Source organism: Botrytis byssoidea (assembly GCF_014898295.1).
Source record: "Botrytis byssoidea strain MUCL 94 chromosome Unknown BBYS_003, whole genome shotgun sequence".
Lineage (NCBI taxonomy): Eukaryota > Fungi > Ascomycota > Leotiomycetes > Helotiales > Sclerotiniaceae > Botrytis > Botrytis byssoidea.
In genome coordinates, this window is record NW_024065844.1 from 1,192,690 (window position 1) to 1,208,366 (window position 15,677).

General features: G+C 41.4%; 3 protein-coding genes across 3 annotated transcripts; 1 reads left to right on the top strand and 2 right to left on the bottom strand.

Moving 5' to 3' along the window:
• Positions 1-6,497: 6,497 nt before the first annotated feature.
• EAE97_001797 (uncharacterized protein) lies at positions 6,498-7,547 on the bottom strand. Its single transcript, XM_038872308.1, has 3 exons — positions 7,326-7,547; positions 7,031-7,215; positions 6,498-6,853 (listed from the first exon to the last, which is right to left on the bottom strand). Exons 1-3 carry the CDS (start codon positions 7,373-7,375, stop codon positions 6,711-6,713), a joined length of 378 nt encoding a protein of 125 aa, XP_038736866.1. The 5' UTR covers positions 7,376-7,547; the 3' UTR covers positions 6,498-6,710.
• A 2,071-nt stretch (positions 7,548-9,618) lies between these two features.
• Positions 9,619-13,081, top strand: EAE97_001798 (uncharacterized protein; the record flags this gene model as incomplete). The annotated part of the gene is made up of 3 exons (XM_038872309.1): positions 9,619-10,198; positions 10,252-12,843; positions 12,942-13,081. 3 exons carry the CDS (start codon positions 9,619-9,621, stop codon positions 13,079-13,081), a joined length of 3,312 nt encoding a protein of 1,103 aa, XP_038736867.1.
• Positions 13,082-13,773: 692 nt separating this feature from the next.
• On the bottom strand, positions 13,774-15,674 carry EAE97_001799 (uncharacterized protein). Its single transcript, XM_038872310.1, has 5 exons — positions 15,530-15,674; positions 15,001-15,387; positions 14,764-14,779; positions 14,475-14,611; positions 13,774-14,398 (listed from the first exon to the last, which is right to left on the bottom strand). Exons 2-5 carry the CDS (start codon positions 15,291-15,293, stop codon positions 14,239-14,241), a joined length of 606 nt encoding a protein of 201 aa, XP_038736868.1. The 5' UTR covers positions 15,294-15,387; positions 15,530-15,674; the 3' UTR covers positions 13,774-14,238.
• Positions 15,675-15,677: the final 3 nt, after the last annotated feature.

A 15,677-nucleotide genomic window follows, 5' to 3' on the forward strand; every position in this document is an offset into this window, starting at 1 on the left:
TCTCTTCCTACTTCCTACTTCCCACTTCCACCTTCCAACCAGAAACCCCGACAATCCGGAAGATATCCGATTCAAAAGCAATCAATACATCCCGACCCTACAATCCTACCTACCCGAGCTACCTAAACACATCGGCAAATACAAATAACCAAATATGAGCACGCAATCAATCTATCGGCAGTTAGTCGGTCAATCGAAAAGCGGGGAGAGGATAATATATCATGATATATAATCATTACTATACACGGTAATATCAATTACATCCATCTACTAGTATGTCTGGGTAGGTATGATATAATCAACGGGAATCTGGGAATCTGGGAATCTGGGAATCTGGGAATCTTTCGATTTTGTAGGTTTTTATATTGGTACTGTGGAAATGTGAATATTTAGATGGATACTAGGTATCTATGTAGATAGATCTGGATAGGTACCTTTTATAATCTTACATCAAAGAAGCTAGGAGTTAAAGTTAGATATCTACCTAGTATACCGTATATCTTGTGGTTTAGTAACTATAGATATTTAGTATATTATTTTATATTATACTATATCTGTACATATATGTATAGATTTCCTCTCTTCTCTTTATTATATCTCGAATCGACATATAACTATCTATCTATCTATCTATCTCTCTATCTCTCTATCTCTCTATCTCTCTATCTCTCTATCTCTCTATCTCTCATTTAATAGGTATACATTTCCTATACTAGCTTGACTATATAGACATCAGTTATTATCCTGAGAAGCTTTAGTTGTCTATAGCTAGGTCATATATTATCCGTAGTATCTTGAACGAGATGTTGGATGGATATATATATCATCATGAATAAGATTCGTTGAATTTGATGGTATATGATGGATATCAACAACATTGATGAGAATTTGCATTCTCACATCCCGAAGATATTCAACCATTACATCTCCCTCATGCATCCAAAGATTTCAAAGATCCAACTCGATCGTCAAAAGCCATACAACACAACAAATCCATAAACCTCTCAATAACTATCCTCCAACTTCAATCTTCCAACCAGATAGATAATCTTACGATTTACAAATAAACACACACGGATCATCACATACATCCAAGTATTCAGCTTTCACTACATACACATACTTATAGATTCTGCAAATCAAGAAGATCACTCCTATCCCAATGCCAAAAAATTCTATTCATCAATTGCAGCATACTTCTGCGCATTCTTTTCGTTGAGATATGTTTATTTCTGTACATGATATTCGAGTGATGTTCGAGGTGTGAAAATTTCCACCATTCTCGTTTTCAGTACTTATATTTGCTAGTTCTTGATGTTGGGGTTAAGAATTTAGATCATCAGTCATCATTTGATTGATTCGTTGATGTTTTTATATTTAAGGTTACTTGGTTTTGGTTTGATATCCGCATCTCCCGAGGTCTGCAATCGTTGATAGATCTTGAGATCTCGAGAGATGTGATTGAGGAGAGTGGGAATATCCATATTCATACTCATTAGCAAGGGATTGAAGTTGGTGCGGCTTGTCAATGTTGTATATATGTATTGGCTGGGAATCCTTTCTGTGGGTAGGTATATCAAGGACTTGGAAAGTAGCCAGTTGGTAGGTATACGCAAAGGATAGGATGGTGTAGGTTAGGTATCTTATTATTTTTGTGTTGGAATTCATCAATTGTGATTCTGTCTTGACTTTGGGAATTGGGCGCAGATGGGCGGGTGGATTTGTGATGGTAGAGATACACGAGAAGAAGTGATGGCGTAGGAATGAACTATACCTAGGTACTCATGTCTTCACATGAGAGGTATGTTTCATTCGTAATAATCTAACTGGTAAAGTAAATCTTCATCATATTCTCATTGTCTCATCTCATCTTTTCATAAGCTTGTTTCTCATTCCACGATACCTAGGTAGGTAAGTAAATAGATACAAAAATATCGAGATCCCAAGTATGATATTTCAAACAGAGAGTACCTACCTATTCTCAGTATCTCGATATACATTGTAACTTAATTATTCTTGATGATTGTTCCTGATAAATTTCAACGTCGGGTTGAGTTGAGAAATAATGAAGTTTACAGATCCATCAACATTTAAGATTCATCTGGACAATCTTGAAGATGAAAAGATACCTAGGTAGCTAGCAATCCTTACATCCATACCAAGTCGGCGACGTACCCTTCACTGACTAACCTATTCTTATCCCACCATTAATAAGCTTACCCTCATTGTTATTGGTTTTTTGACAATCCAACTATCCAACTATCCATAGTCCAATCCCAACTCTCCAATCCATCGAATCACTCACTACACAACCCAACCCAACCATCCAAATAAGTACCCACCAATCCCCAGCCCGCATCCCGCATCCCGCATCCCGCATCCCACCACCCGGTCAGCGGGCATCTCGGGGACCATTCATCCACACAATAGATTCCCGGGACTGGGCTGCGGCATATAAATGAACATCCGAAGACTTGGATTGGAAAGTTGAAAGTCGGGATGAGATTTGGAGTACGGACGGAGGGGTTTCGAAAATTACTTCTTTGAGCTTGGTGCGAGGAGTGAGATGTGCAACAAAGAATCTTAGCTGCCTACCTAGGTACCTAAGTAGTTCTTGATTGTTATGTTTTGACGAATGGGGAGGACGTGGTGGTGGTGGTGGTGGTAGGAAGGGGGGAGGGTTGTTTTAGGGTTTGAGGGGCAGGGGAGAGAAAGTATGATGTGAGAGCTATGGGAATGCTCGCTTTCCTTTGGGGGGGGTTCCGATGGGTAAGGGGATACGATAGTTTCAGAGCGGGGTGAGTTGGGATAAAAAGTGGCGGTCTGATTCGTCTCGAAAGCTGCTGCTTCTGTTCCGGAGACCGAGGGTTGGGGGTGGTTTTTTTTTGTTTTTTTTTTCCGGATCAACAGTTTTGAATCGAAGAACGGCGAAGAAAAGATCTGTGGAGTGAGTAAGATGATTGATTTTCTCTGTCTTGAACCTGAACTTAAATTTGCTGCTGGATGGGTATCTGGGTAAAGATATCTAATTTGGGTTTGTGAGAATGTACTATATATGTGTGTGTGTATACAGATGATGTATAATGAGATGAGATGAGAGGAGGTGGGATAAGGTGAGAACAAAGGGGTGGGTATTCATATCTCTCATTGTACGATGTTTAGATGATGATAAGTAGGTAGTCACCTTCTATCTGGACTTATTTTGGTGGATATGTATATATTAACCCATACCTATGTAGGTAGGCAGGTAGGCATGTAAGTATCTTAATGGTACATTAATCATACATGCAACGAAGTTCAAAACCCCCTCCAAAATCCATACGCACATTCGAAAACAGAAATAGAAGAAATCATTTGGAATCTTCAAGCCCAATACAGAATAGCTGGTAAAAATCAGCTTGCTATCGCTGAGATTGGAATGTACCTTGTGGGTTGAATGGGGGAGTTAAATGAGGAGTTATTGATGGGCATATGGAAGAAGAGGCAGGAGAGCCGGATGGATGGGTTATGGAGAGGTTGGTTATGGGATGATACGGCTTTTTGTATGTATGTGATAGGTTGAGATTTTGGGGAATGAGAAATGGATTGAGAGAGGCGATAGGAGGAAGGAGGGAGATGATGAATGGGTGGGAAGGGGGTTAACGGATGTGGGCCGATATGTGAAGGGTTGCGAGTTAGGAGTCAGCATCTTTTATATTGGAGAAGACACGATGAAAGAATAGATGGTAGGGATTTTTTTGGGATGGTCTCTAAGAGGTGAGCGGATTTTCTTGTATGTATGTATGTATGTATGTATGTATGTATGTATGTGTGAGTGTGTGTGTATTTCTTACATAATTCTCTGCGGGAGGGTTAATTCAACACTGCATTCCAATTATAAAGAGAAAATTCCCGGATGATAGGTCTGATATCTTAGATACTCCATAAGCCCTTCCTTTTTTTCTTTGGATGATCATATCATTCTAACTGATGAGTTTGTTGATGTCGTGTGTATTCAGCATTTAGATTAAACCCTCAGAAGGTTGCATCATGTTTGCATTGTGTCTAATTCAATGTATTCTAGAAACAATGATTGGATGGAAGAGGAAGATGAAGAGGAATTGAAAAAGATAACAATGATATGGCATGATGAAACTCGAGAATCTGTTCTATCTTACGGATTTCCAAAGATGTTGATGATGAGAATGAGAATGATGAGATGGAATATAAAGAGTGTATCAGTATTAACCATTGTTGGAGGTGAAGATCATTATAGAGAGGGGGATTGAGTATGTGAGGAGTTTAAAGAGTATAATGCGCTCAAGAGAAAACATAGTTTTTTACGAAGAGAAAGGGGCAAAGAGAAAAATGAAAAGAACCGAGGATACAAGTAGAATATCAAGAATCGGAAAGGCAAAAAACAAGAACAAAAAAACAGACAAGTAAATAGAAGGGAAGATACAGGATACGAAATACGAAATAATAAATAAAGAGAAGGAAAATTCCATAAGAGACCCGAAGACAAAAAGAAGAAACCTGAGTGGGACTGAAGGAAAAATGTAGAATACAAATAAACACACATACACCCCTCTGACTTCAAGATCTCAAACCCCAAGCGAATATATAAAAAAACACCTCTCCCTACCTATCCTCGTCCAAACTAGTAATTTAAAGAATCACCAGAGACTTCTCACTGCGATCCAGTCTTGAAATTCTGCACAAAACTCAACCCAGAGACAGGATATCAAAATACACATATACGAATATCGCATCACCATTCTTCACGAGAAGCACAATTTCCCATACTCTGATCAAGATCTATCCATCTTCTTCCTATATACACATCCAGAATAAATAGATAATCATCCGATCAAAACCACACCCGACTCCGTACATATTAAAACTCTCTATCATACAAGTATATCTATCTCAATATACCCGATAACCCAAACAATATTCTCACTCTGACCCAGAACCCCAGAATTCAATACAAGACGATTCACAAGAGACAAACTACAATACGACGAACAGATACCCAAAAAACCATTTATTCATTCAAATACATAACTACATCTTCACCAGAATACAAACGAAACCGAAAATGATTCCCTCCAATGACACCACAACATATCATCCCTCTTCATCAGCATCCAACAATTTCAGACGATCTCGATATTTATTATTACTCAGAAAGAGACTTCTCCATCTGCAACGTTAACTCACAAATTCCTTTCTTTACTTGAGTGAATCACCTCCTATCAAGTTCCTTTTACAGCTCCGCTTAATCGTACAATATCAAAATTGAAATCCAATCTTTGTCACAAAGAAGAAGGAATTAAAGTAACAATAATATATCACTCCGGAACCGAATCAATTATCAATTATTGGTTAATACAGAAATATAGATAGCACTTTAGAATCTACAATCCTTAAAACTATCACCGAGATATAAATCCTGATTTATGATATGTTGGGAAGGTTTAGAGAGTAGGTATACCACCAAAATAAGCTGCCCCTCTATCACTCAATCGCTAATCAACCCCTCCCCCTCCCCCTCCCTCCAAATCATAACATAATACCCTACCTGTCCCACCAATCACCAATCACCAATCTCCAAACCTAAAAAATACCCTCACTTTCTCTCCTCCTTCCAAACCCCCCCAAGAAAAATCACCATTTTCATCCATCTCATCCCCCATCTCCCATCCCCCATCTCACCCCCAAAAAAATCCACACATCACACACCCCCAGTACGCCACCAAAAAAAATAGCAAAAAAAAGCAAAAAGAAATTTGACCTACGCAGGGATCGAACCTGCAATCTCTTGATTCGTAGTCAAGCGCCTTGCCATTGGGCCAGCAGGCCTGATTCATCTGAGCGATGAAGAGTGTTTGATGAAGAAGCTGACAAGTTTAGTGTATATACAGAAATTTTATATTAGAGTGAAAGAATTTTTCCTAGAGAGGGGTTGTGTCGGGTGGGGCGGGGTAATTGGGTTTCCGGTGAGGGCGTATCTTTATTTTGTCATTATTTGTTGGTGAGATTTAGAATTGGTTGTCGAGATAATGAGTACCTGGTAGGTAAATGTGATATGGATTTTTTATATTCTTTTCCGCATCTGGTAAAGGTATTTCACGAGTATACTATGCGATTATCTATATAGATTTGAGTGATGAGACCAGGGTTAATTTGTCGTTCACATGCGATATCTATGAGATTGTGTCGAATTTTGTTTATCTTGTGTAGAGGAGAGAGTATGGGAACTGGGAAGATTTGCTAATCAGTATCAGACGAGGGGAAGGGGGAATCGAGCTGTATGATCTGTGATATTCATTATCATTAGGGAGATCTATTGGTAGCAATGACGGAAATGTAGCAGGTAAAAGGTTTCTCGATTTCTACCAATAATTACTTCATATAATTATTTCATCTAATGCTTGAAATCAAAGGATATCCAGGATCCGAAAACACACAGCATTGAAATTTCTCAGATCATGATGTATTCAAAGACCTCGGCCTTCCAAGTGAACGTAATATCAATATCAATATCATATCATATCATACTCTACATAGCAGCTATACAACTATACAGCTTCAAAAACCCACCCATTGAGATTTTCATTCCTCCCTTCTACGCCAATCTTAGAATTTTCATTATCAAAGATAATGACTTAACCAAACGCCATGTCCACAGTTGTACAAATTTCATTCCTTTGCCATTTTAATTGCAATTAAAGACTTCCACCAGGCATCAATTTTGTTCCACTCTTTTTGATTTCTTCTTTCCTCTCTTGCATCTCTCGCATCAATTTGGCTTGTTCTTCTATCTTACCACTACGCTTCTTGCGTGCGGCTTCTTCGGCTTCGACCCAGACTGTGGAAGCAGATTAGTATGTTTCTTTTGATTTTCAAGTGTAAATGTATTTCGTAAAAACCCTCATGTGTCTCCCCTTGTAGTTTTTCTTTGATGTCTCTGGAAATCTTCTATATCCTAATTCCCATCTCTCCGCAGCTTCCGCCTTCAACCGAACAATCCAAGAAACAAACTTACTCGGTTTATCACTCTTACTATATTCCTTCAATCTTGCCACGAAGTTATCGAAATCCTCTTGTTTCCCTACTCGATTCTCCAAACTGCGCTTCTGTAATTCTGGATTATATTTCAGGAAGAGTTCTTCTTCGGTTGGAGAAACGTAGTAGATCAGAGCTGGACCGCCGACACAACATGTCAAGCCTCTAATGACAGAGGAATTAGTACTTTGTTCTTCTTTTGGAAAGGGGGACAATGGGAAAGTTGTGGGAAGAAATTGAGAACGAGAGAGGAAGGGATAGGAAGGGAAACATACGCAACAGCCATCTTGCCATACATGCGCCAGTTAGTGGGTTTTGGTGGCATCTTTGCTTTTGTTTTAATTCAATATATTCTTGTTCCTTGGGTATAAAAATCAAAAATTTAGGTCGGTAATTGTAATATCTGAGATGTTTTCGGCGATGAAGTCAAACGTTGATAATTTGATCAATGACATGATGATTTTCGGTTCAAAGCTGGGATCATCTGCAGAGCTTGTTGTGGCTTAGGTTTGCTTTTTAATGGAGATTGTGGCTGTGGTGGCGTAAGGAAAGACAAATTGGAGAAGAGTGATTTCATCAGTTTTTAGTTGATGTGATTGGGTTATGGGGGAACTGGGATGAGACGGAAATGAGAAGAGCAAGAGAAGAGCATGAGCATGAACATGAGCATGGCTGGATCATTCCCGGACATGAGGTTATATTGAATGGAGCATTGCATTGAGGATGCTTACTGAATGAGACTATAGGTGGTGCTGATGATGCTCTTTTACTCAATACTTCTCCCAACAATCAATACTCACCACTCGGGTAGAATGATCAGGAATATATCCAGATCCAGACCTACTTCTTATATTTTAATATGGCAACTGTCGGCAGTCAAGATAGTACAGTAAGTATCTACCTCGAAAATGCCATAAATACCTGAAACATCCCACGCATTGATATCTATCTCTCTGCATTCATCAAGTTCGGATGGCCAAGACATCTAATGATGTACGTCGTAATGCTGTTACAGAATGACTCTCTATCCAAAGCCCAGTTCAGTTCAAGCACGTCAACCTCCTTGTCCTCTTCATCAATTTCATTCATCCATCTTGAATTGATGAATGATGAATGATGATTGATGATTGATGATTGATGATTGATGACGAAGGTTTAAAGACACAAGCCCCTTGATCTCAGCTGAACTCAATAACATCACAAGATCCAAGATCTTTTATATCTTATGTAAACTTGGTCTCTGAACGCCATGTTTCTCATATCTTCTCTGATACAGTGGATCTTATGAATCTCGTGGAGCAAGCATCAACATGCTGGTTACAATGCGATAGCCAATCATTCTTCGTTCGGACCTGACTCCAATTATGGCTGCTGGTGAGTGATGATGGGAAAGTTAAACTCCCTTGTCATATGTGTAACGCGCGAGAAATTGTTCAAAGGGTTTAAGTTGCATGCATATGAATGATAGAACGATTATTAGATTAAATTTCCCATTTTATAATGCTCTGTACGGTGTATGCGATTAGGTGACTGATGATATTATCAGATATATTACCAAGGGACTATCCGAATAATGACTTTTCCCCCTTTTCACCTGAGACGAACTTAACTTTCGCATGAACATAACATTGTCAACACCAGAAGAACCGAGTAATGCTCTTATAACTTTGATAGCCAGAAGCCAAGAGTCCAAAGAAGTCGGAACATCGGAATCTTCAAAGTTAGTTACTGAAAATAGACTCCATACATTGCAACAAGAACCAACCATAACCAACAACATTCAAGAAGCTTAAGAAGCTTCTCAGTCTACCAGTGGTCGTGTTATTGTGGTTCCATTTCGCGACAGACAAGCCGAGCAATAGACGACAAATAAAGAAGAATCAAAATACTCGCCAACAAATCGAATTATCTGACCGAGATAACATCCCATCACCAAATTCATATCACACATCTCATCTCGTATACTGCGTATTGATTGATCCCATCCCCATTCACCTTATTAGCGCCCCTGCCCTCCTACCCTGCCCTGCCTCGCCCCCACTCCGCATTCTCTGAGACAACCACCCAAGCCGACCAGCCGTCTTCAACATTGAAAACCGTCTTCACAATTCACAACTAACTAATAACATTACGCATTCTTTTTGTATTCTTCACCATAGGAAGTTCATAATCGACAGAGGCCCTCACTCAAGTCTTCTCTCCTATCTTCTTTTACATTCATACAAGTACTGCTTTTCGTGCGAACAAATACCGAGACAATCCTCAAACTTGAGTCGCGTTGTGGAGTTATAACAACATTTCCTACCTGGAACGAAGTGAACCAATTCCCGAAACATTGATTGATCAACCCTTTACAACAGCGATAGTCTCAATTCTTTGATTGCAGACCGAGTTTTCAAGCTTATTTAATTTTTGGATTACGAAAACATAGATTTTTCGAGGGATTGGTTTCCATGGATTGATCGTTGTAGTGTTATTACAATTTGTTAAGATTTTGCGCCAAAGAACTCGAGGGCAAGGGCAATCGAGGTTGGATCGAATAAGAAGGAGAGGCACGAAGAGGAAATCATGACATATGATCAGGGGTACCAGCAACAGTCACAGAGGCCATATAATGGACGAGCCGCCCAAAGACCGGGTCCAGCACAAGGATATCAGCAAGCTCCCGCACAGCAATATTCACAACAACAATATGATGGCTATGGTCAAGAGGGTTATGGATATGAGAATTACGATAATGGATATGGGCAAGATTACAATGCTGGGTATCAGGATATGAATGGCGGAGGCAGAGGAAATATGAATGGGGGGGGTTATGGAAATGTGAATGGAGGGGGGAGAGGTGGTTATGCTCCAAATGCGCAGGGACGTGAAAGGGGGTATCCTCCAAACTCTAATGGAGAAGGTAGAGGTTATCCACCAAATCAGAATTATCCTCCACAACAAGAACAATTTGCGAATGGCAGAGGTGGGATGCCACCCAGAGGAGGTGGACCTGCTCCAAATGGTAGAGGTGGACCAATGCAAAGGCCTCCTCCAAACCGTGTTGGGCATGGAGGACCACAGGGAGGTGGGTATCCTCCAAATAATGGTCCTGTGAATGGAAATGGTAGACCAATGGATGACCGTATGAGACCTGCACCAGGACGTGAGTGGAAGAAAGTCGTATGAAGTGAATGCTTAGGTTGACTTGATTTTTAGAACAACGACCTCGGAAACCTTTAGTGACACCTCCTAAATCTCCAGAAGCTGGAACATCATCTTTTGATAGCCCTTTTCCTTCATTTCCAGGAGCAAAGAAAAAGACAGCAATGTCCACAGAACAGGAAATTACCAAAGGATTGGGTGCAATAGATATTTCGAGTCCTCCACAGAAAAGGCCCGGAACTGCTGGAAGTAGAGGAAGTCATGATAACTTTGGACCGAAGAGGGGTATGTCCACTGATGACTATGGCCGACCTTCAATGGACAGTCAAGGGAGTGCACCAAGAGGAGGATATCCACCTCAAGGGATACCAGATCAACGAAGAGGTCTACCACCAAGGAGTATGACTCAAGGTCCACCCAGACAAGATTTTTCAGAGAGAGGCGGTCCACCTCCAGGACAAGGATATGGCGGTGCACCTAGACAGAATGGTTATGGAGATCGTGGTTATGATCAATATGGAAACCCCATGTCACCAATTCGAGATGATCGAGAAAATTTTAGTTCTCCACAACGAAGCATGACTTCGCCAGATAATCCTGGACCCATGGGAAATGCTCCTCCAACTTCTTCAATTGAAGCTCCAGGGTTGAGTGCGCCATATAATGGGCCTATTGGACGTAGTATGCCTGTTAGACCTGCTACAGCAACCGGATCAAGGCCACCACCACAAAGAACATACCCAAGCCAACAATCTGTTCAACCACATCCACCCCCACCTCAACAGCAATACCAGCAGGATAGTTATCAAGGTAATCCTTACGCTGATCAAAATCCGGATGAAAGTCTTGGTCAGTTTTATGATGCATATTATGAAGCTCCACCTCCACCTCCTATACATAATCATACGGCGGAAATGCCAGATTTTGATGCGGCTCCACAGAGAATTCTACATAGAAGAGGTACCTCGATTGAAGCCCATATTCAACCTGGAGCAGGTGGACCTGGGCCTGGATTTGATCTCATGGAAAGGAATGGCAACCTGCGTCAAGTCAAACCTGTAAAATCTCAACCGGACTTCAGAGCTCAAGCCCAAGCTCAAACGGCAATTTTTGAAATGGCAGGGGATGCGCCACCAATTCCTAACATGCCACAGCAAGGTTATCAAGATGGCTGGGGACAACAAGATACCCAATATAACCAATATCAAGGCATGCCACAAGATCAAGTGTACGACCCATATCCTCCTCAAGCACCAAAGTTTCAACCACCGCCAAGGAGTATGTCTGCAGCCCCCGGAGCTGGTCGTGGAATGCCACAATCTGAATTTGGAGGGTATCCGAATGGCCCTTCGCCCCAGAATGGCGGTTACCCTGGTCCACAGAATGGAGGCTTTCAAGGCAGTCGTCAAAATAGTCTACAAAAGCAAGGCACCCCAGAAGGGGGCTTACCTCCTCATGCTCCTCCTGTTCGAGCTGGTCTAATACCTAACTCTTTCGCTCAACAACAACAAAATATTAAACCGCCACCCATGCGCAATTATGGGGGCTTTAATCCTTCACCTCAATCGAATACTCCGATACCAGTATCCAATGGTTCCTCCCCTGCAGGCCCTACTCCAACCAAAGCTCCAGCACAACCAGTAACTCAGGCCGAGCTAGATCGTCTGAGATTAAAGTATAAAAATGGTAATCCAAATGATCACGAGACTCCTCTACTTTTCGTGAAGAAATTGGTCGAGGCTTCGGATGTTTTAGTTGCGCCTCTTGCTGATCAACGAGCACGCAATAAAGCAAGGGAAAAGTATGTATTTGAAGCTACCAAAGTCCTTAAGAAATTGAGAGAAGCTCAACACCCAGATGCAATGTTCTATTTTGCAGATTGTTATGGTCGTGGTGCGTTGGGGCTTGAAGTCAACGAGAAGGAAGCATTTACCCTCTACCAATCTGCCGCAAAGCTTAATCACCCACAAGCTGCATATAGAACTGCAGTTTGTTGTGAACTTGGCAACGAGGAGGGAGGTGGTACTCGCAAAGATCCTCTCAAAGCTATCCAATGGTACAGACGCGCTGCCACTCTTGGAGATACCCCTGCCATGTATAAAATGGGTATGATTCAACTAAAAGGACTTCTGGGTCAACCAATAAACCCTGGCGAAGCCGTTGTTTGGCTTAAACGAGCTGCTGAACGCGCAGATCCTGAAAATCCCCACGCTTTACACGAATTAGGCCTCCTATACGAAGCACCACAAGGTCAAAATACATCTCTCGTACGCGATGAAGCATATGCCTTCCAGCTTTTTCAACAAGCGGCTAATCTCGGTTATAAATTCTCACAATTCCGCCTGGGCCAAGCTTTCGAGTATGGTCAATTCAATTGCCCAATTGATGCTAGGCAGTCTATTTTGTGGTATTCTAAAGCAGCGGTTCAGGAGGAACATCAAAGTGAATTGGCACTTAGTGGTTGGTATTTGACGGGCCACGAAAACATCTTGCAACAGAGTGATACGGAGGCCTATCTGTGGGCGAGAAAGGCAGCAATGGCAAAATTAGCTAAGGCTGAATATGCTATGGGTTATTATTGTGAGGAGGGTATTGGTACGCCAAAGAGTTTGGAAGATGCTAAGAGGTGGTATTGGAGAGCTGCTGGTAGGTTTCTTTTATTTTCTCTTTCATCACAGCTCCCTGTTCTTCTTTTCTTTTCTCTGGGATAATTCTTGAGAGTTGATGGCTGATAAACTATGTAGCCCAAAATTTCCCAAAGGCTCGTGAAAAGCTCGAAGAACTTAAACGAAATGGTGGAAAGCAGAGTAACAAGGGCAGAGAAAGGATCTCGAGATCTAAAGGGGCTAATCAGAAGAATAATGAGGAATGTTCCGTTATGTAGACGGAAGTATTTTCTCTTTCCATTCGGTTAGAGGATGGAACCGTGCAATGTAGATATGGAGAGGGTGACAGGACTGGCTGATGCTCGGAAGAGAGAATGGGATATGAGAATGGATGAAGATGATAACATGGGCGAGGTAACGAAATGGTGGATTATTGCAATAATATCAGGATTTTGGCATGGCATTCGGAGCATATTTGGATGGATCTTGAGATGATTAGAAAGATGGGAATTTTTGGGCGTTGGATATGTTTGGAAAGGAACGGCTGGATGGATTAGGGCAATATGATGCATAAATCTGACTGGATTACTAGCTAGATAAATGTGTATATGTATTTTGCTGGCTTTGTATGGGATATGCACGTGTAGTGGAGGGGTGGGTGAAGGAAGTGTATTTGGTGCAGTGGAGGAGGGAGAAGATGAAGAAAGATAGGAGTGGAGGTCAAATGTATGTACAAATGTACAGTACCATGATGAGAAATCGAATAAATCGAATAAAAATTCTACAACTATACAATCATGTAATCACATAATCATTGCAGAGGCCTTGTCATATAGCCTTCGCTAGACGAAAGGTGGTATGGAGCCGAGATGAGGTGAGATAGACAAGCGACTTTTCTCGCCAAATCAGACGCCCCTCCCTATTACACCAGTTCAACATAGCACAAAGTATCATGAACACAACCACGAAGTAACAGGGAAAGAAAGTAAGAATTTTCGAATTGATAAAACTTAGGTATAGTAATGTACAATTCCAGCTCTCCTCTTCCATCCTTCACACTCATCCACGCTAAAGCTATCTATAATGAACTACTGATTAATTCATCGAAATTTACTTTACCCCCCTTTCATATACCTCAGAATGTAGATTTCGCATTGTATGGCAGCGCATTGCAAGAAGAAGAAAAAAAAGAAAAGGCGAATAAGAAAGAAGCCTCGCACCAAGGAAATTCTCTGTACTACGTTTTGTTCAATTCTGGTTTTCTTCGTCTACCTATTCGCTAGGACGAACGAAAGGTGGAAAAGAAAGTTCGCAAATTTGCTCTTTTTGGAACTTTAGTATGCACTTGTTTTCAGTTCTCTACGAGGAGTTCCTTTGGCTATCCATGGGGGAAGAGCTATTCTCCTATGTCATATCTTTCTCGCGAGTTATAAATTTATGATTTGATAGCATTCTCGACCTTTCCCTTAACTTCGTGGCCGACCTCTGCTGCTTTATCGGTGAGGGATTTGTTCTTTTCGCTGCGTTGATGGAGAAGGATACGGGTGACTTGGACGACACCGACCATGCCGAGGAAGAAGTTGACGGTTGCGAGGCTTTGGATTTATTAGTTCTGAGTGCAATAATGCAAAGATAATGAATTTCAAGGAGGATTGGAAGAAGTGAACATACAGAATGTTTCTTGGCTTGATGATTAAACACCATCGAGTCCAGATGATACCAGTGGCAGTGAGGGCAGCATTCTGGGTGAGAGAGAGCTTCTCGGCGGGACGAGCAAGATCTGAGATACCGGCTAAGACGAGTGCCCACTGATTGAGGCATTAGTTATTGATCAACTGCTTTGAAAGGGTGACTTGGAGCGAGGAAGTGGGTTGTGTGCGGGGAGTCTTTGGGAGCTTGGAAGTAACCCGAATCTGATAGATAAATGAACCCTGGGGGATGTGATAAGGAATCTGTATACCTTCATGACAGGAGCCCTGTGTTTAACATTGTTAGCTTTTGTTCATTTCTTTGGTAATGTGCTTTGCAATATGCAATTCCCAGTATCTCCAAATACTATCGTTTCTCTTCTACGTGAAATTCCCCCATTAAACATATGCACTTTCCTCCTGGCATACCCTTCCCCTCATCCCATTTCCCACCGACTAGCTCACATACAGTCCAATTCATAAAGGAAAGAAAAACAACTAAAACCTACCAGAAATGGACAGTCTTCACACCAATCGGACTATCCCACATTTTCTTGAACCAACTGACTTGCGCAGTCGCAGTGGCAGCAGCAGCCTCTGTACTTTGAAATCTCTTTGCTTGCTTTCCCGCAAAACGAGTTCGTGCAAATGCATTTCTGAATGTGGAGTATTGGCGCGCAGACGAGGCGTTGGAAGTGAAGAAACGAGATGCGGCGCTGCTGGAAGAAGAAGTCGAGGAAACGAATTTGTTGATAGAGGTTGGGTTGAAGCGCAGAGCGCGGGTGAGGGTGGAGGGGGACATGATGGTTATGTGCGAGGTGGTGAGGTGGTAAGGTGTGAGGTTGTTGATGGTATGGATTGGGGTATTTGAAGTAGACGGATGGAAATAACTGTTGCTATGCCGGAGTTTAGTATTCGTTATACATCATTTATCCGTTCTATATATTCTCAAAGCAAGCTTCACTTTTCTCCCGTCTTGTTTTTATATACTAAAATTCGAATAGAAAATAAGATAAATACCAGAGAACAATTACTTACAATTCAATCTTTTAATTTTGATTTAATTCAAATCTTCACTTATTAAATCAACCAAATCCGAATATCCGACTCTCTGGCTCGTCAAACTTTGTTGAACACTTTCTGTTGTGCCTTGATGTCGGAGTCCGTCCGGAGGGTGGCACGGGTG

Coding starts and splice junctions, on each gene's coding strand:
- EAE97_001797 (XM_038872308.1), bottom strand. CDS start 7,375: ATGCCACCAAAACCCACTAACTGGCGCATGTATGGCAAGATGGCTGTT. Junction 7,216..7,325: donor TATGGCAAGATGGCTGTTGC/GTATGTTTCCCT, acceptor CTCTGTCATTAG/AGGCTTGACATGTTGTGTCG. Junction 6,854..7,030: donor TAGTAAGAGTGATAAACCGA/GTAAGTTTGTTT, acceptor CTGCTTCCACAG/TCTGGGTCGAAGCCGAAGAA.
- EAE97_001799 (XM_038872310.1), bottom strand. CDS start 15,293: ATGTCCCCCTCCACCCTCACCCGCGCTCTGCGCTTCAACCCAACCTCT. Junction 14,399..14,474: donor ATCAAGCCAAGAAACATTCT/GTATGTTCACTT, acceptor ATAAATCCAAAG/CCTCGCAACCGTCAACTTCT.